Source organism: Phyllostomus discolor, chromosome 3, assembly GCF_004126475.2.
Source record: "Phyllostomus discolor isolate MPI-MPIP mPhyDis1 chromosome 3, mPhyDis1.pri.v3, whole genome shotgun sequence".
In the NCBI taxonomy this organism is placed as follows: Eukaryota; Metazoa; Chordata; class Mammalia; order Chiroptera; family Phyllostomidae; genus Phyllostomus; species Phyllostomus discolor.
Window position 1 is genome coordinate 211684132 of NC_040905.2, and position 26055 is coordinate 211710186.

Below are 26055 nucleotides of genomic sequence, written 5' to 3' on the forward strand. Positions count from 1 at the left end.
GGGGGCGGGTGTGTCCCCTGCCGCTGGGTACCAAGGTGACAACTGACAGGGAAAAGGGACCCGAACCAGCGGCGACAGGGAAGCACAGTCTGACGAAGTCCTGAGTGCTGACGCAGCTCCTGCCTCCACATTAACCAGCTTCGTCGTAAAGTCTGAGCAGCTCTCTCTCTGGGGTTCGGTTTCCCAGTTTAAAAAAGGAGCAGCGTTCTCCAGCCCCTCAGGCTTTCGGCAGCACCTGCCGCGCCCAGCGCCGCCATCAGAGAGAAGATGGACGAGGCGCGCTCCCTGTCCTCCGAGCACGCGTGGCGCGGAAGAGGCAGGAGCGCACAGGGACAGACAGACAGGACGTGCGGGCTCCGTGAGGGGCGGGTGTCCGTGGGAGCACACCGCTGCAGGGGACGGGGACCGCCGAGCGCACGGGGAGGGCCGGGGGCACCCTGCGCAGGACAGCGGACGGCTCTCACAGACCCGAGCAACAGGGCCTGCGGGGGGCCAGGCAGCACCTTCCGATCCGTCGGTCGGGCTGTCTGTCCTCACCTGAGACAGCCACCGGTGGAGGCAGTGGCCGTCTCGTCTAGGGCGCAGCAGGTCCGGGAGGACCACAGTGAGGCAGGCGAGGGGGCAAAGGAGGGCGCATGACCGCGCCAGCCCAGCTTCTCACAGCCACCACCAGTGAGGGGGCCGAGGGGAACGCAGGTCCCGTGAGCCCAGGGTCGCCGGGCTGCACGGAGGAAGCCCCGAGGGCGCCCAGCCTCCTCTCGTGCGCCTCAGCCCAGGAACCTAACCCGACTCCTGCTCTAAAACGCTGTGTGGGATGCTGGAGATTCGATTATCCCCTCCATTATCCTAATCAGCTGATGATAAATTACGCTCTTAGGATCAAAGGCCAAGAAGGAAATGAAAACAGACGCGGGGCCGCTGGCGCATTAGGCCATTTCGTTCCCGACATGAGTGATGGGGCTGTCCCCGGGGCTGTGAGGGCTGGTCCTGCAGCCGGTCGGGAACAGATGTTATCCCCGGCCCAAGCTTCCATCACCGACAGGCCTTGCCCAGGACCTCGGGCCGATCCCGCCGGGAAAAACAAGGCAGTCTCGGGAAGGGAGCGAAGACATATGTTCAAAGTCTCTTTCCTTCCTTGACAAGCTGAACTTTGATAAATCTGCTCCATCACTTGCTTTAAAAAATCTGTAAACAAAAACTGTTTACAGCGATTATGGAAACAGCCACCAAAAGACAGCCACCCAAACACCCAACGGGCGCAGCAATCAACTGGCCGGCTCTGCGTCCGGCCCGCCACCATCACGTGACCAGGGGGGACGGGAGAGCGGGTCGTCATGCTCTGGGGACGCAGTCCTGAGCGAGGCCGGTCCCCTGCTCCTGCGCCCCCGCCCCCCGATCCCAGCCTGGCCACTTCTCGGCTCCCCGAGTGGCAGCCCGGTTTGAGCAGGGGCAGAGCTAATTGGGACTCTGGCAGCGGCTGCACGGCTTTGATGTCCGTTAGGAGGATGAACTTGAGCAGAATCCCTCACGGCCCTGCCAAGCCAGAGCCGGGGAGGCTGACCCTCAGGCCACTCGCCGTTCCAGTCCTGGTTTCTGGAACCTCTTTCAGAAGCGGCTGCCGCAGGGACGTGTGACACGTCCCCTGGTGGGGTCTCTGCTCTGCATCTGTCATAGCGCACGCAGGCAAGCACCATGCGACGGGGCCCCATCAGGAGGCGGCCTCCCTGGAGCCAAGGCAGCCAGGCCGAGACTGCCCGGCTGGGAACAGCGGTCCACCGGCTGTCAGACACTCCGTCACGGCCGCCACCGCCTGGGACCACCTTTTCGGGCCCCCTGTTCCTCCTCCGCACAGCTGGTCGGGAATGGCTGCTGAGGACCGTCTGACTCCTGCCCAGGCAGGGGCAGGGCGAGCTGGTTTATTCAGCACGGCCCTGGGCCCCTGGCTCCCGAGTGGTGTGGCCTGCCCCGCCCCCCCCCCCCCTCCCCCAGAGCAGTGCACGGGTCACGCCTGAGAGGTTTCTGGAACCCAACACAGCCACCAGCCCCCCAGCAGCCTGGGCCTGCTCTAGATCCAGGGAAAGGACCACCAAAGCCATCTAAAAATGAGTGTTCCTAACCCCAAAATAAAAACCTTATTTTAAAGTAATTAGAAGCAAAGTGACTAGGTCTTGGCCGAAGGATGCTCTCGGGGAACCACCCTGTCCCGAGAGCTGGAGAGGAAAGGGGAAGAGCCCAGCCCGACTCTGCCCGGCCGATCTGCCCTGCCCCGCACCGCACCGCACCGCTGGGAGTCAGCCGTGGGTGCAGGGAGCCTGCCTGTGCGGCAGCATCCGGCCTACAGTCGCTGACACCGCCAACAAGACAGACACGCCGCCCTCTGTGCCTCCTGGTGGGAGACGATGCTGTGGACAGGGCGGCCCTGCCGAAACACGCCAGCCGCCCTGACCCCGGCCGAGCTGCGGAATCCGGCTGCACACTTGTTGTCCGTGCTGAGGTCAGAGAAGCAGCTTCCCCAGGCCCGGCGATGCAGCAGCAACCCCAGACCGTGGGGGGCCCCACGGGACACCGGCCACTCGGGGGAGCGTGGGACGAGAGCAGGCGGGAGGGGGAGGGGGAGGGGAACCACAGGCTAAAAGAGAAACACAAAACACCCCTTAATCAGCGAATCGGTCACAAGATGGGGGTTTGGGGGATGCAGAAGAAGAGTCTGTGACGACTGGGAATTTGAAACCCACTGGAAACTCGACGTCACGGAACCACCGCCGGCTTCCTGTTCAGGAGAAGGCAGTATCTCGGCTGCCGTCTGAACCAGCCCCCAAACTCTGCGCACCTCCGCCCGCCCGCCGGGACCCGGGCTGCAACGCCGTGGATGACGCGGGGCGTCTCAGCCTCGCCTTGAAACACCGCAGGAGGCTGACGGCGCTGGGGCACGCCTGAGTCCGTGGCAGTATTCATCCACTTTGTGTGTGTCCGGGATGTGCCACGGAAGAGTTAAAACCACGCAGTTAAAAACGTGGGGAAGCACAGGCGGCGCGCCAGGGCAGGGCGGCCACTCTGCGTGACACCCGGCAGCGGGCAGCGACAGCTCGCATCTGTCACACCCACGGGGCGCAGCCGCCGAGAGTGGCCTCTCCGTGCACGGGGGGCCAGGGGTGACGCTGGGTGTCGGCATGGGTCCTGCAGCTGAGACACACGGGCCCATCTCAGGGGAGGGGCCGTGCGTGTGCCGGGATGGGGGTGCACGGGAACCCCGCACCTGCCGCTCAGTCCCGCCGCGAACGGAAAACTGCTGCAAAAATCAAGTGCGTCAGCTACGGTGTATTAAGTTAAGGAGTAACACGGGAACAGACCGCCCCACGGGTGGAGCCGCCTCCCACACACCCCACCGCGCTGGAGCGCAAACTGGCCGAGGCGTCCGCTGTCAGCACAGTTACAGACGGGGATGGGCCCTCCCAAAGGGGCGTTTCAGTCAGGGTTTAATTCTGTCTACAAAGAACTTCCAGCAAAGAACACTTTCCAGCTGTGCTCAACACGGCTAGATCATCCCCACCCTTCCCCGAGATTCCTGCCCTGTGTTCACACCACAAAACCCCCAACGCCGGGCCAAAGATCCCCCTTCCCCACACACAGCCGAGCTGGGCTGCTGGGCTGCCGCTTCCGCCGGCACCGCGGTGCCCAGGCTGGAGCCGGCGAGGGGCGCTCCCCAGAGGCGACGGCTGTCACTGGGACCACGTCCCTCTTCCCCTTCCCTCCCACCCGGGCCCTGGGCCTCGGAGCCGCCCTGGGCGCTGTCTGGCACCCAGAGGTGGGGAGGCTGGAGGCGGTGGGCACCCAGTCTAGGTGGACCCCGGGACCGCACCCTTTCCCTGCTCTCCCGTGGGGCCGGCCGACAGAATTAAAACAGACAAGCTCCGGGGCATCTCTGCCATCTCTCGATTTGAACAGATTAAGGAAATCTAATCAATTCTCACGTTTCTTCCTTTCTGTATCAGGGGCACATGATAAATGTGAGCACACAGTCATCCGTTTCCAACTAAGTTGCATGCGTCACCACGAGGTAACAAAAGCTGTTCTCAAAAACACACCGGAACCGTGGCGCTGAGACACGATCCCTTGTGTCTCACTCGGGCCCCGCGGTCGCTGCTGCCGCCTGCCATCCGCGGGCACAGCGCCCGGCTGTGGCTGGGCGCTCAGCGGAGTGTCTACTGAGTGAAGAAAGGAATGGGGCTCTCTGGCTGAACCCCAGGTGCCAGGGGTGGGGCGGGGGGTCACGTGACCCCCACGGAGACAGCCCCGCTGAGCGGCAGGGCCCCTCGCCCCAGAGCACTCCTCACCTCGGAAGGGGGCTCCTTCCCCTGGACTGTGCTCCTTCCCCGTAGAGTAGCCCCTGGCCCCAGGAAGGAGGACGGACGGATGGATGGATGAACAGACAGACAATAAAATTCAGCCCCCGCCCCCCCAGGCTTCTACAAGATCTCCTTTTTTTTTTCTCTCAAAACCTTGGCCTACTTGGTCTGCCGAATTGACCTTTAAACTTTTATTTAAAGCATAATAAAACTGCAGGCATCTCCGATTCAGAACCTCAGCTCAAACGGCAACTGTTTCTCTAAGCGGCTGCTGGTCTGCCGAAAGTGCAAGCACACCGCCACCAGGAAGCTGCTGCTGCTGCCGCTTTGGGGTGCAGGGAACACACATCACAGGCACACATACACAGAAGCTCCCGGCGTGAAGGTGGCCTTTTAAAAGGGGGGTGGCGGAGGGCAGGGGACAGAAAGCAAGCTGCCACTTTAATGAGAGTCGTAGCTCTAAGCACCGGACGGCTCCCAAAACGAGCCGGCCTCCCAGTTCATCAGCCACCAAGCGCTGGACCAGGCAGAAACCCCCTCCCCCCCCCCCCCGCCCCCAAGCACACCTGGCTCGGACCCCGCACACGGGCCGCCGCGGGCCGCAGGGGCGGCAGCGGTGAGGAGACTGCAGGGGCCGGGCGAGCTGAAAACAGACTGGCGGGCACCGGCTCCCGGACTCGGCGGGGTCATGTGCCTGCGCTCTGTCTTCCCATGACACAAACGGGACCCCAGGGCTCAGAGGCACGGGGGACAAAACAGCACATCCCTCTTCACGCATCAGCGAGACGGTGACAGCAGACGGTTGTGCTTTCCAATTAGTCCTGAAGAGCCAGCGCGCAAGATCCTACCACTTCTGAGTTCCGCTCCTCTCGGAGGCCGTCTCTTTACAGTGGGCTCTGACTGCTGGTGGAGAAGCTCTACGGAACGTTAGCCTGCCTGGTCCCGCTTTCTAAACAGGCACGAGGCGTGCTCAGCTCTAACTGCCTCGCTGCCACCGAGGCTGGCCTCCCCGGCTCAGCGAGTCCCGACAGTCTTCCGGCAGACAGCCGTCAGCGAAGGCTCAGCTGAAGTCCTTGTTAGTGGAGGGAACCGTTCCGCGGGGCAGACTAGGAGACGAAGCCCTGGGGGAGAGTTTTGGTCACCCCAAATTCCTGATGGATCGCGCCCATTTGGGAGGCAGAGACTGGGCCCCGGGGCTTTGCCGGGATGGCGCAGCTTCCCTTGTCGAGAGCTCAGGCTGGACGAGCACCCCGTTTCTCAGCGCAGCGGGGCTCGTAATTGCAAGCGGCGCCAGCCCTGAAATCGTCACCCGAAATATAAATACGATTTCAGAGCTGTTGGCTGGAGCTCACATTCTGTGACTACATGAAACTTAATTTCACACCTTGTATAAACATTTGCTCGTTCGCAGCAATTGTAGCAAGCCTTAAGGAAAACCACTATTTGTTTTGGCTAAATTACAATAAATCACATGCTTCGGATTTTTGCTCAGGGTGACGGCTGAAGGCGGTCCCCCTCCACGCTGGCGTGACACACGTGGAGGGCTTCGCAGAGCCTGGGCCGCGTGCTGAAACAAAGCCAGACCACCACCGCTGACAACGAGGGAGTCGGACACGTCGGAACCACGCCCACAGACGATCGGAGCTCCTCCTCTCCCTCGGTTTACTCACTGCGGAACGTGGCCATTTGGGAGAGACGACGCTCACCTGTCCCTTCCTCCTGTCCCTTCCTCGGCGATTCCAAGGGGGAGGGGCCGAGCACTCACAGCCGCCCGGGAGCTTGGAGCAAACCGACGCAACCACAGAGCAAAGCCACAAACTGGGGCAGGGGGGCCAGGCCGGCCCAGATCCCCCAGCAGCAAGAGGAGCTCCAGGAGACGACGGGCACACTGCAGGCAAGGAGTGAGTGTGCTTGTAGCAGAAACGGGCCTCCAATTTCCAACCAGCTTTGACCAGTGACCGGCACCACCCCCAGCCCCACCCACCGGCCACTGTGTTCTGCAGCAGGGGAGGAGAGGAAAGGGATTCCAGGCGGGAGGAATCACCTGGGGAAAGGGGCTCACCAATCTTATTTCGTTAGCACCTCCGTGCACAGTAGCAGAGAGCACGCTGTGCGCACAGCACATGTCCTTCCGGGCGCGGTGGTCAGCTACACTGACGGCCCCCAAGGGAGCCGTCCCAGTGCTTCTGCCCTTGTGTGGTGCCCTCCCCTTGAGCCCGAGATGACCTCAGGACCTAACTAATCCTGTGCAGCTGCACCCTGACGTGATTCACCCCGAGTCTCCTCTTGCCGTCTCAGGAACGTCACGGGGAACTTTAGCACATGCCAAGCACCCCTCTCCCCTCCCACTCTGGCACAGACCTCCCCTCCCCACGCAGGCCCCGTCGTCACCGTCACTGCCACCGTCCCTGTCACTGGGGAAGGCGCCCTTTCACCTTAGTGGCTGCTCCCATCGTAAAGGCTGCCGGTGGCACTCGCCACGCCGGCTTCGGCTTGGGTGTGACATGCACTACGTGGACGTGTGTCACTGCGTCAAACCCCGACTTCCCGGCCAGTCACTGACAAGGGTTACACCAGCATCTGAGAGTGCGCACCTCAGACAGACACGGAAACAGTGAGCACCGTCCTCATGAGACTGTTACACGTTCATTTTCAATCGCACAGGGGTGTGTGTTTGCGTTAATAGCCTAATTATATCGTCTGTTCTCATTCCATGCAATATTTTGCTTCTATGTTTGAAATAACTGAATTTACTTGTGCAAATAAATGTTCTAAATGGACATTTTAATCACTGAAACTAGTACATATTGTATCCCTCAAAGCAACGGATAAAACTAGAAGCCTGGGACTATTGTTTGTAGCACACCAAGGCAGAACAGCCCGCCCTCGGCGGCTTGGCTCAAGGTCACACCAGTCTAAGTCCCTCACGTTACCCCCACCAACTGATCCAAGGGTATCTGACCGGAGCTGGGTTTTGACCTCTAGTCCCAAGGATAAGCCCAAGCACCTTCACCTGGAGTTCAAGGCCCCAACTCGTCCTTACAACCTTTCTGAGTGTCCCCACTTGCCTGTGTTCCTCTGGCTGGACCACTCTCCCCAGAAACCTACCTGCCTCCAGGTCACGTCTGCTCAGTGTCACCATCTCCAGGAAGTGCCCCCCCCCTCCGTAACTGTTAAAGCTGCAACCCTCCTGCCCCAAGCCCAGCTCTCCCGGCACGAGACAACCAGGGCTCCTCCTGCAGAGATTTTGGCTGAATAATTGAAAACAAAACACAACAAAAACAACCCAAGATGATAAACCGGTAAGACGGTGATGAGCACCACAAAGACAGTAGAAAAGCTGTGTGATGGAGAGTGAGGGAGCTACTTTAGACTGGGCAGTCCGGGAGGGCCTCCCCGAGGAGGTGACATTTCAATGAACAGTGAAGGAGATATTATGTGAACCTCGCACGTGCTTGTCTGACTCTGTCTCCCTGATCTGTGGTGGGCTCCTAAGCGAGTCACGGTGCCCTCCTACCACTCCGGCTCTGTGTCTCCTGGCACTTCCTGCCACTGACGTGGTTGGTCGGCATTTTGGCCCCTGGTCTGCCTGCTCTGGCCTCCCTGTGGGCTGCACCCACTCGTCACGACAATGATCCCTCTGCCGCCCTATACCCCGAGTGCCTGAACACGCTCGTCCAGTATGTCTACCACAGCCCAGGTCTCTGGGAAACGCGTGTGCGTCTCTGTCCAGCGGCCCTGAAGCTGCTGCACACAGTAGGCCTCTGGTGTGGGGGACAACCCGAGCCTTTTCCTTTAGGCACATGAGGGGCGTTTAGTTTAGAACTTACTCCATCAGCATTTACTGGCAATACAAACATGTGTCCTGAACTTGGTCATCTTTCTTGTTTTTATGCTTTTTTCCTACAAAAGTTGCCTTTTTTGTTGTCTTGGGAGATTGTATTCCATCTTCTTTTTTTAGGCTCTTCAAAAGGTTTTCTAATTTTTTGTCCAGCACTTAAATCTCTATTCTTGATATTCAGACATATCTCGGGCCCCCAAATCAGACGAGGCAACTCACCTCCCCAGACTATCTGCTCTGTGAATATTTCCATATTCCCACATTTTATAACATTTGCCTTACGATATGTTATATTCCTGCCGATTACTTGCCCATGCCTATATATTCAAAAAGACCAACAGCTTTGCTGTTGCTCACCGGCACGTGAGCTAGTGAACCGGGGAGCTCCGGGCCTGGGGCGGGGCCTGGGGTGGGGCGGAGCCACCACACACCCGTGGGAAGAACAAGTGGGTGCAGCCTGTCCCCCGACTCATCGGACTGCGTCACCGGGCAGGTGTCTAAAGAACACTCGTGGGCTTTTCCTGGCGTTCTTTTGTTTGTTTGTTTAAAGAACAGTGCTGTCTTCCTATGTAACAATTTGGCTAAATATGAAATTCTTGGGTCACACTCTCTACCTGAGCTCTGGCCCCGCCCCACTGTCTCCTGGCACTGCACGGACACTGTGGGAGAGAGGTTCCTGTGACCTTCCGTGGCACCGTCCCGGCCACCAGTTTTCAAAGAGGTTACACTCTTCCTCCTTCCTCCAAAGGAGGGAGGCAGGTGCATCTTCTACGGGTTCAGCCTCTCCGCTCTCCCGTCAAGCATACAAGCAGGAGGACGCTGCGGCCGGGGAGGCTCCACCGGCGCCCCGATGCCCCGCGCACCCGTGTGCGTCAGAGTCCCGGGACACGCTGCTGCACGGCCAGCCCTCGGAACCCGCCGCCAGCGTCGCAGGGAGTTCTGAAACAGGGCGTGGGCAATGGCGCAGAGGTGGGGACCCGCAGAAGGCCGGTGCGATGTGCTCTGTCCCTCCGCCTGCCCAGCAGGGTCGTCCCCTGAGCGGAGGAGGGGACGGGCAGGGGCCCGAGCTCCTTCCCCCGCGGCGCCTCGTGCCGGAGAGGACGCACCGGCCCGGGCTGTGCTGTAAGGGGATGGCCCTCCCTGGAGATCACGCCTGACAGCGCTCGAGGGCAAAACACCTCCCCGACGACGGCCGGCCAGCCTTCTGCGTGCTTCCAAGGCGTTCTTGCTTTCCTGCGGATTTACTCCCTTTTCTCTCTCCTCTGGCTTTCTGTGTGCGCCACCCGACTGCCTGAAGAACAATATTTTGACACAGTAGTAAGCGCTCGCTGGAAACGCTTCGGGCAGCCGTGAAGAACTGCGTGTGCGGCCCTCCCCACCACGGAGAGCACGCACCGGAGAGCCTCCCGAGTCCGCCTCTCCCCAGGCAGCACGCAGCAGCCCGCCGGGAGCCGGGTGCGGACTAGTGTCCTCCCGCGCGTGACTGTCCCCCCCAGTCCCACAGTAACGGCACATGATGCCCAGCACTCTGTCCCCTGTGCCACAAAAAACCGTCAGAAAAGGCCCAAGTCCACATCCATTAAGACACGGACTGAATTAGTGGACTTTTAGGTTTACAATCCTTAAGAAATATGCTGCACTGAGAAATTCATTTCTGTAAATACAACAAAGTGAAATAAAAAAAGCATGATATTAAAGTGGTAAAATTAGGAGCTTTTTCTTTTTTCAAAATTTTCTCTGGCACAGCAATTACTCACACTTTTTAATTAAAAAAAAATGACAACGTAAACATTGAGAAAATATTCTTTGTTAGCCACTTGGCTATGCTTACTGACACGGGAATAGTTATCAACGTGTCAACCGTCACCGGCCCATTAAAGAAGCCGCTAACTCGGCCAGCCTCGGGCTGAGCGAGGGCACTCAGACCGGGAGGGCGCTCAGACCGGGAGGGTGCTCAGACGGGGGGGGGGCGCTCAGACCGGGGGGGGGGGTGCTCAGACCGGGAGGGTGCTCAGACGGGGGGGGGGCGCTCAGACCGGGAGGGTGCTCAGACGGGGGGGGGGGGGGGGGGGGGCGCTCAGAACCGGAGGGGAACTCAGAAGCGCAGAGAGGCAGAACCGGTGCACGGTGGCTTTACGCTCGTGGTCTCACCTAGACGTCCCAGCAACTACAAGGTGTAAATGCTGTTACCCCTGCTTCCTGGGAGAAGAAACCAAGGCTTAAGGCAATTATATAAATAGCTGGTGAATACTAGAAAAGAACACATTTGTAACACTTTGAAAAGGTTCCAATTTTCAGACACCGCTAATTAAAGACTGAGCTTCCTCTCAGCAGAACCACGCAGCGAAGAGACTGCGCTGGTGTGGGCACCTTCTGTTTCGTCCAGGGCCCTGGCCTGGCCTCCCTTTCCGACCAGCCCTGAAGTCCCTCACCTGTGGTCCTGAAACTGTGCGCACCTCTTCATGTTCGAGAGACTGCCCCCGTGAGACCAGCGCTCCTGCCCTCACCCGATTCCGTCAGGGAGCACTCCACCCACTTCCCAAGGGCGCAGAGTGCCTCTCGTTCCAACAAAGGTTCAATCCAGCGCCACTGGCCTCGCCCCCTGGAGTCATGCCTGGGTCACCCAGCCCACCTGCCCTGGATTCCGGTGTCCCCCTAAGGGGACGTGATCTCTCGGTGCACCTGAGCTCCACGCTCTGCAGCCCGAAGGCAGGCCTGCCCCGGACCCCAGGACCCGACCAGACCCAGGGCCCCCACGAGAGCAGGAGAGCTGGCGAAAGCTCACCTCCCGTGGGACGGCAGCTCACAACAGCTCATGAAGGACCGTGGGTACCAATCACCTAGAGCTGGTCCTCTCCCATCTGCCTCTGGACATAGCTTCACCCTCCCACTGGGCTGCAGGCTCCTGCAAGTCCAGGGCGTGTCGCACCGCGCGCCCACCAGATACGGAGTGGGGAGTCCGTGAACAGCGGGGGCCAGTCCACTCGTCAACGCCATCATCGCACCGCAGGGCCGGGATCTGGAGGGGCGCCGAGGAGCAGGGCACGGTGGGCCCTGCCCTGCGAACCGCAGCAGCCCAGAGGCACTAGCTCCGAAGGGGCCTGTCTTCCTTCCCAGACAGACAGCTCCTGCCGGCTCCCCAACTGCCGCCTGTCCCCGGGCAGCTCCGAGGCGGCCGTGCAGGACCACAGGCACTGGCCGGCTGCGGCGAAGCACGACTGCCTTCCGGAAGGGGCGGGCGCCTCCGGGGACCGAGCCTGCAGCTGTCGGGGGAAGCCCTCGGACGCCGGCGTTCGGGACCCACCTGTCGGAGCAGAGCCGCCGCTCTCGCCTTCTCCGTCCCGGTCGGAAGCCCGCGGAGCCCGGAGGGAGCACCCCTGTGCCGCCTGCCCCTGCCCGTGCCCCGCCTGGAGCCGACTCACACCCCGTCCGTGTCACGGGCAGGTCCGCCCGTGCGCTGAGCGGTCTGCCCCTCGAGAGACTCCCTGTTTTCCGGGCGCCGCACTTGGTGTCTAACTTGATAATCCTCAGAATTAAAATACGATAGAACGCACGCACCACGAAATACATAAAATGGAATTCAATTTTCTCTGAAGGTTCAGGAAGGAACTCATGGATTTTTCAGTGTCCTGGACTCATTAATTATTGCTAACCGGAGCACCCGCCCAAAAGGCACACCAGGAGAGCTTTGAAACGGGTCCGCCCAGCGCCCCCCTGTCACGGTGTTGTGTTCTCCGCCGCCACCCAGCTCCCACGGCCTCGTGTGGGCACCGTGTGCTCCCGTGTGCGCCGCGTGCACCTGCACAGCGGAACGCGCATGTGCCAACGGGAGATGCGATTTCATCTGAGTTTAAACTGGCAGGAAAAAAGAAAAGGAAGCTTCGTGAGTACCCCTGTCACGGGCACCTTCTCGCCTCCCAGAGCACGGCCATGGAAACGGGTGAAAATCTGCAAATGCCCCACTGGGTCTGCACCTCTCTCGGTGCCCACGGCAGAGAGAAACGCACACGTCTGGTCTGCACGAAGGGCAGCTCTCGGCCCCTGGCCGACCTCCAGGGCACCCAGGGCGTGTGCTCGGCCCAGGCTGCTGCCACTGTCAGTAGCCTTGACCACACAGAATGAGCGGCTGGCAGGTGCTGAATGGTGACCACATGGCAGACGCCGTGTGACACCCCGTCACATCACCCTCGTCTCACCACCGCACGAGCTGTGGGTGAGAGGCTAAACAGCACGCCTGCCTGGGGCACTCGGGCAGCAAAGAGACCCGGGTTCGAGGCCAGGCAGTCTGGCGCCAGAGCCTGCCGTCTGGCCTCTGCCTCCCAGCGCATGTCCATGTGCCCTGGGTTCTAAACGCCAACTCACTGCAGACTGCTGAGAGTGAGGCCGGGCCCCTGGACCTAGCCGCAGGGTGAGAGTCCCCAGATGCGGAGGCCGCGGCAGACGGACCGCCCAGAGCCCGCTGGGCGGCTGTGGGAGCGCAGCCCACGTGCGGCCTCCGGCTGCCGGCTCCTGCAGGGTCAGGCGCGGACGGTCACTCTCTGCATGGACACCGAGTCCCAGAGACCCGGAACGTCACCACACTGCTGCACCCTGCTAAGAGAGGGGGCCCCCAGGCCAGGCAGCAGATGGAGTCCTGGCCAAGGCCCAGTTCACAGGGGTCTGCCCACTGGCTCTGCAGGCCCATCTGGTGGCACGTAACCGAGAGCGACACACCTGGCCGTGGGCACAGCCAGCACACCGGTCCCTGGTCCGTGGGGTGAGGCCTGCTGCAGTGGGGAGGCCGAGCGGAAGTTTGAGATCACGCTGGCCCGACGCACCCCTCCCCCCGAGCCAAGGGAGCCAACCGAAACCAGCCTGCACCTCAGGGCAGTGGGGAGGGTCAGCACCCTTCCTGAAGGACCCAAAGGACACGGGGCGGCGGTGATGTCTGTTTACCTGCCCAGCCTGACCCCGCAGAAGCCAGGTGAGTGACATAGGGTGACTGCAGCACCAGGTCCTGGCCTCCCTGGGGCCCCCCAGGTCTGGTGACTGCTTCTCTCCCCACCTTCCACAGGTGCGGGCACCTACCAAACACACCGCACCCCAAACTCCGGCTCGGCACCTGCTTCCAGAAAACCTGATCCAGGTGAGTGCAAGGCATGACCCTGCCGTGTGCAGCCCCCATGTGTGGGTCCCGGAGCCCTGGTGCCCAGGTTTGAACCAGATCCCCCTTCCCAGCTGGGAGACTCTGGACAAGGTCTGAGCATCAGTGTCATCACCTGGGAAGCCCGGGAGAGTGACAGTCCCTCCGGAGGGTGGACGTAGGGATTCAATGAGCCCCTTCCGTCACTGACCAGTCCTGTGCCCTCCTTCCCTCGCCGTGGATTTGACTTCGGTTGGTGATCTCTCACCTTAGTTCTTGGGACTCTGCGTCCGTAAATGCGGGCTCACCTGCAGAACGGAGACGCCGGTTCCCAGGAGCCGATGGAGCCGTGCTCCTCTGCCACAGAGCAGGGCTCGCAGGGCGGGGCGCCAGGGACCCAAGGGGCGCCGGAGCAGGACGCTGCTGGAGTTCTCCGTGCACCCGCGTGGAAACGCCCCCAGCCATTCGCAGAGAACCAGGCGCAGCGGCAGGGCTGGGCCCGGCGGCCTCTGCCAGGTTCACGTGCAAGACCCAGTGCACAGTCCGAAGCACCCGATGGGGGTGTGTGTGTGTGTGTGTGTGTGTGTGGAAATCCCAGGACAGCAGAGTGCAGGTGGGAATTCTGTGACACCACCACAAACTGTCGCCTAAAATGGCACAGTTTTCTTAGCATCCTGGGTCTTCTCCCCCCTTCCTCCTCCACTGCGCCCCCCAACTCACCCGGGGGTGGGCGTGGAGGCGGAGCATCGGCAGGGGCCCCAGGGGACAGCCGTGCAGGGGTACCAGGGGACAACCATGCAGAGGCCCCAGGCGGGCTCTGCAGCAGTGCGTCTTCTGTGGAGAGCACGTCACGGAGCAGCAGCAGCAGCAGCAGCAGGGGAGGGAGGGGGCCGCCTCTGGCCCCCCCCAACCCCCGGCCCCAGTCGGGGCTTCCACCGAACCCTGGACGGTCCCTCAACAGCGTCGGGGGCTCCTCGGGGGCAGGGCAATGCCACACACTGTCTAAGTGTCTGCTGCACGCACTGCATTGAATTAATTGGTCTTGGGAGACCTTTACATTATGTGTCCTTTGTTAAAAATAAAAATAGTACCATAAAAAACGGGCGAGGAGACGCTGATCTGTGAGCACCAATCCCAGCCCCACATCTGGCGTGCGAGTCGGGTTCTGCGCCTCACGCCACCCTCGGGTGGCGGGGTGAGGGGTGGGGAGGGGTGGAGGTCATCCTACCTGACAAGACGTTTCCGGCAAAGAGAAGAAAGGAATTTGGTGGCTTTTATTTACTTAATTTCGATTATTCTACTTTTCCCAAGGTGACCATCCGCCCTCAAAAAAATTTTATTTTACATCAGACAGGAAAAGAGTATCTTTCTCCAGCTACTGCACTTGGGATTTACGCTGGCTCAGTAACGAGCTGGCGATGAAGTGAAACGCACAAGGGCACTGTCCTCGGAGCCCTGAGACGGCGACTCAGGGGCGGCTGAGTGGAAGGAACGGGACTTCCCGGCCCCGGCGGGCGGGGTGGGGCTGGAGAGGGGCGGTTGCTGACTCCGCGGTGATGAGCCCCAGGTTTCCTCTCCGGGCACAGCAGGCCCCTGTGGGTGGGCGGGCGCAGCTACATGGGAGGTCTGGAGGGCCCAGGGCTGCCCTCCTCTGCTCAGCTGGGCCAGGACTGTGTCTGAGCCCCACACCTGCAGGGCAGGGCGGGGAAGGCACTGGACATCGGCCGGGCCTGATGGAGTCTACCTGTGGGCAGTGCACACGAAGGCTGTCCCGTCCTCCCGTGATGTGTCCGGCGAGGCTGGAGACTCAGGTCTCGCGTAAGTTTGATGGGAGGCTCAGGCCTGGCCAGGTCTTTCCCAGTTACTGAACAGTGAACAACAGGGTTTCTAGTGACAAAGACTTGTGGGGGTGGCAGCCTGCCTCAGAGAGAGCAGAGGAGGGGCCCGGCCTCAGGACGCCTGTCGCGCAGCTGGTGCCCGAGAAGACAGGTCTGGAGCACCAGGCTGCCCTGGGCCTTGGGGAGGCTCCCTGAGAGCGGAGGGAGCCGCCTCTCTCCACTCCACGGCACACGGGCTCCAGGGACCCTGGGAGCAGGGTGAGCGGGGGGCCAGGATGCTCCCACTCCTCAGTCACTACAGCTCGTGCCTCAGTCCCTGCCTCCGGCTCCTTTCGAGGGGGACGGGCGCTGGGCCCACAGCACGCCGTCCCGGCAGTTCTAAGTCCACGTCACGTACGGGGAATCACGACTCTTCAGAGTCCACATCCCCCAGGGAGCCTCTCTGGGTTCCCCAGAGCCGGCCTCGCGTCCTTCTGGGGATGCTGACGGCCTCGTTGCTTGTCTCCCCAAGACTTTGAGTTCCTTAAAGGAACGTGCATTTACCACTGAGTATCCAGCACCTCGCATTATCAAATCAACATCAGGCTCTATTGCTGAATTTTAAAAATGAATAAAAAGGAGCGTGGGCTGCAAATAAATGTCAGTTAAGGCGGAAGAACAGCAGGAGCCTAGGCTCGGGTGGCGTGAAGACAAGGGCCGCTCCCGGAAAATCAGGGCAGACCGACCTAACAGCCTGCACCCGGCACCAGCCAGGCCCAGACCCGGGGCTACGACACAAAGACAGGGGAGAGGACAGGTGTGGCGAAGAAACACCCGGCAGGGTCAAGCACCACCTGCAGTGACGGCCTTCTGGCCCTCTGGCCCCTGAGGACCCTTCCCTCTGACCGCCCCCCGCGACACTACTTAGCAGACACTCACCGACCCATCCACGCGCAGTGGTCGATCCATGGCAGGCCCTGCAGGACCAGATTTTCAAAGCCATCAAAGGACAGGAACCCTGCCTTTCTCAAAAGTAACATCTCATGCAGCAGCTTCAACCTCATTTCTGCACGTCACCAGAAGGGGCACACGGACAGCAAACACGCACGCGCAGAGGGGCTCCAACCCTGAGCCACAAGGAGATCCGGTCACAGCCACAATGAGATGCTGGCGCGCATGCAGCATCCGAACGTCCGACGTTCAGGAGGGACCGCCCCCCGCGGCGGCGCGGACGCGGAGCGACCGGAACTCGGGTGCGGGGGCAGCGGCGGCAAACGGCACGGCCCTAGTGGGGAACAGGCTGGTGACTCCCTAACAAGTCAGACACACACCTACCACCTGGCCTCGAGGCGGCGTGCCTGCCCACCCCAAGGAAGCGGAGGCACGAGTGCGCGTGAGGGTTTGTACATGACGTTTACGCAACCGGAAACCGCAAACCGCCGGACGCCCGGCAGCGGGTGGGAGGGCAGGCGGGCTGTGGGGCCTGCGCCCAGCACACGCCACACGGCAGCGGGAAGAAACGACCTGATATCCGCAGCAATGCAGACGGATCTCAAAGAAGTCGTGCTGACTGAAAAGGCCACACCAGAAAAGAAAGAGTATAGCCTGGCTGGGGAGCTCCGTTGGCTACAGCATCCTACGGATACACCAGGGCTGCAGGTTCGATCCCCGGGCAGGGCACATCCAAGAATCAACCAGTAAGTGCAGCAATGAGCGGAACAACAAACCGATGTCTGTCTGTCCCTTCTCCCCGTCCTTCCCTCCCGCCTTTCCTCTCTAGAAATAAATTTTAAAAGAGTGTGTACTGTACGATTCCATTTTCATACACTTCTGGAGAGTGCAAACTAGTTTACAGCGATGGGAAAAGGCAGCCCGATGGTCATCTGGGGACGGCGGTGAGGGGGAGCAGACGACCGCGGGGCGGAGGCACGTCCGGGGCGATGAACGTGTTCGTGACCTTGACTGTGGTGAGCCCGTGATGGCTTCACGGGTGCACACACGTGTCGGGCTCCACGCACTGTAAACATGCGCTGTAAACACGCGCCGCACAGAAAAGACGACGGCACGGCGGGCCTGCGGTGAGCCGAGCCGCGTCCCCCTGACTGGCACAGCCCCGTGTGCGAGCGTCTGAGGACGCTAGCTCAGCTGCAAGGACCAAACCACGGGTGTAACGTAACAATTCTTCCAAAGGGAAGGAGTAAAATGTCAGCGGACATTGTGCGTCTTTCCCTGGGCCCCGTGGGTCAGCGGCCAAGAGCGGTCAGCGAAGTGACGGGCACGGACAGCAGTGGGTGTGTCTGGGAGCTCATGAGGAGGCACCCGAGCTGGGACCCGCCTCCTGCTGCGTTCCAATTGGTCCGGGGCCTGGAGCAGGTAAGCTCCAACACGCCCTCCCACAGTGACCACTCCACCATCCGGTACCTGTCAGCCCCTCTTCCCCGGCCACTCAATGCCTGCAGTGCCCCCTGCGCCCCTCCCGAGGCAGTGGCCCGGACCCTCAGGGGCAAACAGGAACCGTCCTGGGAGACGTTTAAAAATATGAACGACGGGGCCGCTCCCCCAAGGGCTCCCGGGCGATTGTCCCGTGCGGCCCGGACCGGAACCGCCGCTCTCAGGGACCCCTCGTCTCTGCGGGGGGCTGCATGCCCCACCCCTGCCGGGCGGACCCCTTCCTACCCACTGCGACCTGGCTGTCAGAACGTCCCAGGGCGGGCACTGACCTTGACAGCTCATCCCAAGGACCAGCAGGTCCCGTGCTCAGACGGCGCTAGCCGCGCCCCGAGGTGTGATTTGCTAAGGCCTCGGGAAGCCAGAAGTGAGTACACTCCTACCAACCACGAGGGAGACCTGGGGGGGGGGGGGGGCCACCGGATCAGAGTCCGGGCTGCCAGACTCAGCTCGGGGACAAAGCCTCTTCCCGGGCACACGCACCACTGAGGCCGCCGTGTCTGTCGGCGCGCGGAACAGGTTCCGCCGCAGGTGAGCGCAGACTCTGGCCCGCCGCTTCTTGATGGCTTATGGCCCTGAACGGGGGCTTTCCAGGCCAGGATCGGAGGGTGACCAACAGCTTACACGGCAGAGACAGGAAGAAACGGAGACACATCAAAAGACCAACAAAACGACTTTCATTCCAGGAGAGAAGGGAGATTTGAAAAGAGAAGAGAAAGGGTGTTTCACTTACAAACAGCGTTGGTTGGAAATGACACAGTGTGAAATATTAATAATCCCGAAGCTCTCTCTGTTATGCAACAGAGGGTTAAAAACCCGGCTCCCGTCTGCGGGGCTGCGCTGTACGGCCAACACCTCTTCCCTCCCTTCGCCCAGTAATGGCCACAGTGATGTAACTACCACCCGGGAGAGCTGTCTTCCTGGGTCACGTCACCTCATCAAGGACGCAACGAGGGGATGCAACGAAGTACAGTGGTCCACGGGTACTGCAGGCGGCCACACGTGACGTGGCTCTGGATGGCCAGGTTCTTCACTACAGTTTTCCCTTTTACACGATCGCTCTTTGATTTGGTGTCTACAGAAGACACCGAGTTTCCAGCTTCAGAGCAGGTCTGAGGTGAACAAAGGACAGAGCAGCTGGAAGGGAGGCCGGGCTGGAACCAGGTCAAAAGGTGCTGCCGTGCCTCCCGGCAGGCGCGGTGGCGGGGCGGTGAGGCGGCGGGGCTCCGGCCCCAGCCTCCTCCGGTCTCCCTCCACGACCCCTGGGCAGTCCCACCCACTCCCAAGGCTTTTCCCGCCAACTTTACACCGCTGATTACCAAACTCGGTTGCTTTAACAACAATCCAAGCTCCAGACCCATATTTTTAAACATATTTTACTGTGAAATTTTTCAAATTTACACAAAAGTAGATAAAACAGTATAATGAGCTCATCAACAGCATCATGTTCTTACCATCCTGTTTCAACAATTAGCAACTATTTTTATCATACGCCCTCCCTCCAACACGTTGGAGAAGAGAAGGCAGAGGCTGGAGTGTTTGCGAGCCAACCGAATCCATCCCACCGCACCCAAGGCTGCGAGCACGTCCACTCATCACCCCGCTTGCCTGTTTACGGACGGTGCCGCTGCCCCGCCCACGCCCAGCGGACCGAGCCCACGCCCAGCCTTGCCCAGGGTGCAGCACCGGCAGGGTGAGCAGCACAAACTCGCTCACACGGGGACCCGAGGCCCCGGGGGAGGGTCTGGGATGCCAGGCAGCACCCAGGCCCCCCCGCTGGCTCCCCGCCAGGGGCCAGCGCTCTGTGGGCGGACACAGGGACCTGCTGGCCGGAGGAGTCCCCCAGTCCCTCTGAAGCACGACAGCCTGACAAGCTACAGGCTGCAGTGTGCGGCGACCAGCGGAACGAAACGTGGTCCTCTCTGCACGTGCGCTAAGGGAGCCTAACGTCACGGAGCATTTACAACAAAATGCCCCTCTATTTATTCTCCAGACAGTTACTACAATAATGTTGATGAGAGATTCCTCTCAATTTCTCCCAGAGAGTCTCCTGCCCAGAAGAGGGGATAAAAGATCAGTGACATGAACCAACTACCTTTTAAACAGCTACAAAGGACTACCTGAGTCATCTGCATCCTGCTACTTGATGACTCTTCCCAATACACCACCACTGCCCACACAGGGCCCGTCACGAGCCCCCGGGGCCTGCTGCTCCGTGTGGCGGCACCTGCGTGGCCGCAGCCTGGCTCCCGGGCCCTGCCGGCTGCCTGAGTCACCGCGCCCCACCCTGTCCGTCCTCCCTCAGTGGGGCCAGGCCCACCGCAGCTCCAGATCCTCACCCTTAGGCATGTCTGTCCGTCCCCAAGGCTCCTGGCCCCAGGCAAGCGACCCCCAGGGCTTATTCTTCGGGCTTACTACCAGTCACGAGCAGTGCAAAAACGCAGGTCCTGAGCATCTTGTAAAAAGATGTTCTCTGCCCCTGCAGCTGGGACGTGTGTGCATGTGCATGGGTGTGCATCGCAGCACAGCGGGAACTAGCCCTTAGGGCTCGTTCATTCAGCCCTCAGCCCCAGGCCAAGGCGAGGTGACAAAGGAGATGCAGAGAGCCCTGGTCCCCACGGTGTTTCCAGCCTAACAGAGACCCGGGGCAGGCAGCGGCAAACGCCGTGGGGTGGGGGAGGGGGGGCTACGGAATGAAAGCCTCACGGGAGCCTCGAGCTGAAGGTGTCCCTCTGCCCGGGCACCGAACCACACTCTCCCTCCCCAGTCACTGACACAGGCCGGCAGAGACCCGGTCTGTCCCTCCCTGCCACAAACGTGAGCACGAAACGCAGGAGAAAGGACGTACGTCAGGAAGTGCTTCCGAGTGTCTCCTCCAGGCCCTGGCACGAGAAACTAAAAGCGCGAGGCCGAGCACAGGAGGAAAACACTCCACCCCGGCCTCTAAATGCCTTCCGACTGTATTTCAAGGAGAGTGGGCAACAAGCCGATGTGCACGGCAACCTGAATAAATAAGTAAATAAGTAAATAAATAAAACAGAGGGAAGAGCAAGCAGAGGGAGGAAATGAAACGGGGCTTGTGCAGTTCAACTCCGCACCCGGTTGGGCAGGGGCCTGGGCCTCCTGCACCCCCTGAGCCCTGAACTCCTAGCGCTGCCCACGGATGGCATCTTTCTGCCACTGGGTCAAGACGGTGTGACAGCATTTTATGGTGTTCTCCTCCCTTTCCCAGCCACAACGACAACACTGAAGATACTCAGGTGCACTTCAACCCGGCACAGAAAAGGCGGCCACAACTGGCAGAGACAGACAGTCCCAGGCCGGAGGCCCGTTGTTGGGTGGCCCCAGCCGGCTGGCTGTCCCTGCGAGAACACGGAGCCCAGAGTGGGGCTCCGGGTCGTGGCCGGTGTCCCCCGCCGCTCCTGGAGACGGTGTCGGTCCCGCGGGGGAAGCGCCGGAGCGGCCCTGAGTCAGACGCGCGCCCGGGCTGCTAATAAGCGAGCTGTGCAGGGCCGGTTATTGGAAACTGATCTCTTCCTTATTAACCCGGCCCCACAATGCAGAGGCAGATCTCTCCATGTTCTAGAATGCAAACAATGTTTTAATCTTTAATTATATTCTCAATTTCAGCTCTTCTGGAGAGTCACAGCCACCCAGGCCAAGGATTATTTCTTTATTACATAGCCTCTCAGTGGTATTTAATGAATATTATTGCTTAACACTTGCCAATTGGGGAAAGAAGGATTTGGTGAACTTCTACCCAAGTTTTGATGACTTTTTCCAAAACTCGGGAAATCTACAGCTGCAAAGTTCTCTGCTTCCTTTCGGGGACACTCCGTACAAGCTTGTCAGCCCAAGCTGGGGGGAGGGGAGGGGGGTGTCCGCCTGAGCCATCAGCACCCCTGGAGAGGGGACTCAGGAAGTGACGCTCTGTACTTCGGGGGTCAGAGAACCGGCCTGCCTGCTCCTCACTCGGGCTGCTCCCCTGCTGTGTGCTCAGAGGGAAACTCGGCCCCAGGGAAGAACGATGCCGAATAGACCGACTCATCCACATGCCACAAAGTCTGCCCTCAGCAAAACACCGAGACCCTCGGGGGGCCAAACAGAGCCCCAGTAATCCAGAGGAAGACCGGGCCCCCGAAGGAAGCGTGTTCACAGCTGCTATTCCAGTGCCACCTGCACAGGGGCGTCTGCGACGGCGGGGCGGCCGGAGGGAGCTGCGGTTTCAGGCCCGCGTGGCCGAGGACGGCTCCCAGAGGGCGGCCTTGGGAGTCGGACACGCAGAGAGGACGACGCCACGGCCGGGAAGGGACGCGGGCTTCCTGCGCTTCATTCACCCCCACCCCCCACCCTGTCTGCTTGCTCGGCTCCCAAAGCCACGGCCACAAAGCCCCACCCTTGTCCGCCCGTCACCATCTCCCAGGACAGGGTGGTGTCGCCGCTCTGCTCTGCTCGGTGTGGCTCCATCCAGTCTCACGGGAGCGGGCCGAGCCTCCGCCTTTCAGGTGCAGCAGCAGCAGCAGCCCCATGCCCCAAGACCCAGTCACCCGGGCGAGCACCACGTGTCGTTTTCGGGGGGTGGGTGGTCTTTCAGGGACTCGGTGTGCAAGGCAGTGGCAGAAAACAAGTCTTTCGGTTCAACTGCGGACTGAGTCAGTGGCCGTGACAAAGGCGATCTGTTGCTCAAACACTGGGCCCCTGGGCGTGCGTGCTGTCACCATCCCTCTCACCCCCGGAATCGGTGGCGTTCCCTTCCAGCAGCCCTGTCCCTGCACGCGGTTCCCGTGTTGTCGCTGTTGCTCAAACGTGGGGCCGGTTGCCCAGGGGCAGGTGAGGGGCGTGTCCCCCGCTGTTAGGTCACCAGGGAGTGGGCAGCCCGGCCTGTCGTGCGGTGACAGGTAAGTAGCGCGGCAGACCCCAAAGGACTCAGGTGTCGTTCTGAAAGGGAGTTCGAGGGGTTTTCCTAATGACAGCTGTTTTGTGGTTATGCGTGCTTGTTATGAAATTTTGTGATTAGTGTTCTACAGAATACAAGCAGAACATGGGTGATTGATATACAAATTTAAATATTCCACAGATAAAATTATACTACCTTAAAATCTAACAACTACACCTAATAAATATTGAGACGTGATATAGAACAATAGGACAATACAATGTTTTTGGAGTTTCTTTTTCGTTTTTAAAAATTATGTATTATGCCCTGGCTGGTATGGCTCAGTGGACTGAGTGCCAGCCTGCGAACCAAAGGGTTATGGGTTCAATTCCCCTCAGAGCAGATGCCTGCGTAGCAGGCCAGGTCCCCAGTAGGGGGCACACGAGAGGCAACCACAGATTGATGTTTCCCTCGCTCTCTTCCTTCCTCTCTCTCTAAAAGCAAATAAATAAAATCTTTAAAAAAATTATATATTACATATGCATAGAAAAAAGTCTAAACAATATCCATCAAAACCTTAACAATAAGTTTCTCAGGGTATAAGTATTACTTTGTCTTTTTTGTTATCTTTCTTTCCCCCCAAACCTACAGTAATGTATATATTCCTAGTGCCCCCTCTTTAACAACCATTTGTATAGTCCAGCTAAGCCAGCCGCTGTGCTGTACCGGTGTTTTCACCCCCGATGCCTGGAACAGCAGGTGGCACGTAGCAGACGCCCTGCGGAGGCGCACCGCCACCGCCAGGTACAGACCCCGCCCGCGGGACGGGCCTCTGAGGGCCCCCAGGGCGGCGCGCGCCCGCGGGCTCGATGATGCGAAAAGGCGACAGTCGACTTTCACAGGAAACTGGCTACCCGGTATAGGAAATCATTTCAGCGCTGTATTCTTAGCACACGGTAACCACTTTTCTCTTCGAAACTAAGTGTTTTGAGTGATTTATTATAAATTTATAATGACAGTTGTGAACACCTCTCTCTTTTTTTCTTCCTGGCGTGAGAACAGAGTCTGTTGATTGCCTTGCTGCTTAAAATAGTTTCTGAGCGTCCTCATAATAGCGTGTCACCTGTAGCAGGTTCCAGGCCGATGCGAGGGAACAAATGGCGAACAGATGGGCTGGGCGCTGACTTTCGTCGAGAGGGAGTTCGCAGCTCCCGCTTCCCGGCTCCGGTCTTACGGGGCCGTCGGAACATCGCTCTCTTCTCGCCGAGCGTGCCGCCCCGGCGGGCGGTCCGTGCAGGGCAGGGACGAGTCACAAGGCCCGTGAGACTCCGGAGAGCGGGAGGCCGAGGCTCCTGGAACCACCACACAGGCACACGGGACACAACAGACACGGGGGCGTCCCCTGGGACGCTTCTGCTGAGCAGCGAGGACTCCGTCCCGCCGCAGCCACGGAAGCCCCCGACGTCCCTGCGGAGCAGGGCCCCTGCGTCTGCGGTGGACGGACGGGAGGGGGCTGGTGGGTCATGCCCATGGGGTCCTGGGAGCCACCGTTCATCGCGAAGAAAGCCTGACAATCGCCGGAGCGTGGGGGGGCGGGGGGGGCGGGGGGGGGGGGCGTCTGAGAGTGTCTCCCGGTGAGAGACGAGGTCCCCGGGCCACACGGACCCTCCCCAGGCCCCGCCTGGCCTCTCTCCTCCACACCTGCCAGGTCTCCCCCTGACATCACCGCCCCGAGGAGGCCTGCTCTTGACTGCCCGGTTCACACAGTGTCCCCCCCATGCCCGCGTGGTCCCTTCTTGAAGCACCAATCATAACCAGAAATTTTTGCATTGTATTGATTAACTTGTTTAGAGGTGCTTTGTTTTTTATCCTCACTCAAGGACATGCTTACTGATTTCAGAAAGGGGGGGGGGGGTAGAAACGTCTGTGTGCGAGACCAACATCCATCTGCTGCCTCTTGTACGCGACCCAGCTAAGACCGAACCCGCGACCCAGGCACGTGTCCTGACCAGGGACCGAACTGGTGACCGTTCAGTTTACGGAACGGCACTCCAACCAACTGAACCCAACGGCCAGGGCGAGGAGGTGCTTTTATTTGTTTTTCTCTTCCCCAAGAAACGAAAAGCTCCAGGAAGCCGGGGCCAGGCCTGTCCTGCTCGTGACCCTATCCCCGGAGCCCAGGACAGGGCCTGGCGGACAGCAGGTACAATGAAGATTTGCTGATCGACCAGAGAACGAACGAAGGCAAACGAGTGCGCTTCACCTGCAAACGCTCCCCTGGACCGGACGCTTTTACACGAGGTTTGCAATCGGGGTGTAAACGGAACAGGTTTGTGCGGGAGGGCCGGGGGACACAGGAACGAGCCTGAGCCCAGACCAGCCGGCGGGGAGCGTGTGCCGAGAGAAAGCCGTCGGCGGACTGCTGCGCCCACCTTTCTGATCCCACGGCACCGAGCAAGCCTTGGTCCTCACCCGCGAGGGTTCCTGGCACAAAGTGACCCAAGAGGTGAATGAACGGACCAACTGTGGCGGCATTCAAGAAGGAATACCATGTGGCGGCAAAAAAAAAAGAACCACCAACCTGGATGAGTCTAACAGATACTATGTTGAGTTTAAAAAAAAAGCTGACACAAAAGATTATGCATGTGATCTGTTAGCTCCAAGTTCAAGGACAGCTAAGTTGAAGAATGAAGCCGGAACAGTGCTAAGTGAGGGGAGAGCGGGGGCTCGCGTGTGGACGGCGAACAGGAGGAGGAGCCCTGAGCGGACTTGGGCAGTGGCGGCCACGGGGCTCGATCTGCGTGGGGTTACGTGGAGGAGAACGTTATCCTCCACGTGAATAATTATCAAGCCGTGCACTTTGTGAACCTCACAGCTCTCTCTCCCACTGAGTAAAGGGCACACGCACTCCTATTTAAGAAAACAAACGGAAACGAGCGGGCCCAGCACCGACTCCAACCCCAGCGCTCCCGGGTCCCGCAGGCAGCCGGCAGCTCGTCCAGGCGCGTCCCAGCGTGCTCCTCGGCCGTCCCGCTTGTCAGAAAGGACGGCTGTACTCACCCGCCGCCTGCCATGGGGGTGCGACGAGGAAACAAAGCGTGAGCGAGGAGGAATCTTAAAGTCCCGGGTGGAAAAGTCACACACACAACAAACACGTCAACTGTGAACTGTGGTATATAACTGTTTCATTTAAGATCTATGTCAAGTGTTACCTATGTGCCGGGTTTCTAATTTTAGCAGATACTCTTTTGAGGGAAAAAAACAAATTGGCAAAAAGTAACTTTCCGGTAGGCAGAAACACGCACAGAGGACAGCTCCCCGGGACAGCAGCCCCGCCCCGCCCGCTACTCACTGCGGTGGTAGGACCAGGGTGGTGGGCTGGGCCTTGGGTCTGCGCTTCGCAGAGACGCCCATCTGGTTGGCAGAGCGTTTCAGGGACTGCTGGTTCAAAAGGCCGGACGCCAGGCCCGCGTGGTACTGCAGCTGCGGAGAACGAGAAAGCCAAGGGGGGAGAGTGAGGTGTGGGGGGAGAGCGAGGTGTGGGGGGAGAGTGAGGTGTGGGGAGGCGGGCCAAGGGGTGTGACACCAGCCATGCTCGATCCGTT

General features: G+C 60.1%; 1 protein-coding gene across 4 annotated transcripts in view; it reads right to left on the reverse strand.

The window, feature by feature from the left end:
* Positions 1-26055, reverse strand: part of MED27 (mediator complex subunit 27) — a 154949-nt gene that overhangs the window by 73604 nt on the left and 55290 nt on the right. For 3 of the 4 annotated variants that reach the window (XM_028518431.2, XM_036022394.1, XM_036022391.1), the window contains exon 3: positions 25803-25933. The exons of the other annotated variant lie outside the window; for it this stretch is intronic. In XM_028518431.2, coding sequence (XP_028374232.1) covers positions 25803-25933 — 131 coding nt within the window. The remainder of the gene's footprint in view (positions 1-25802; positions 25934-26055) is intronic. 4 annotated transcript variants of the gene reach the window in all.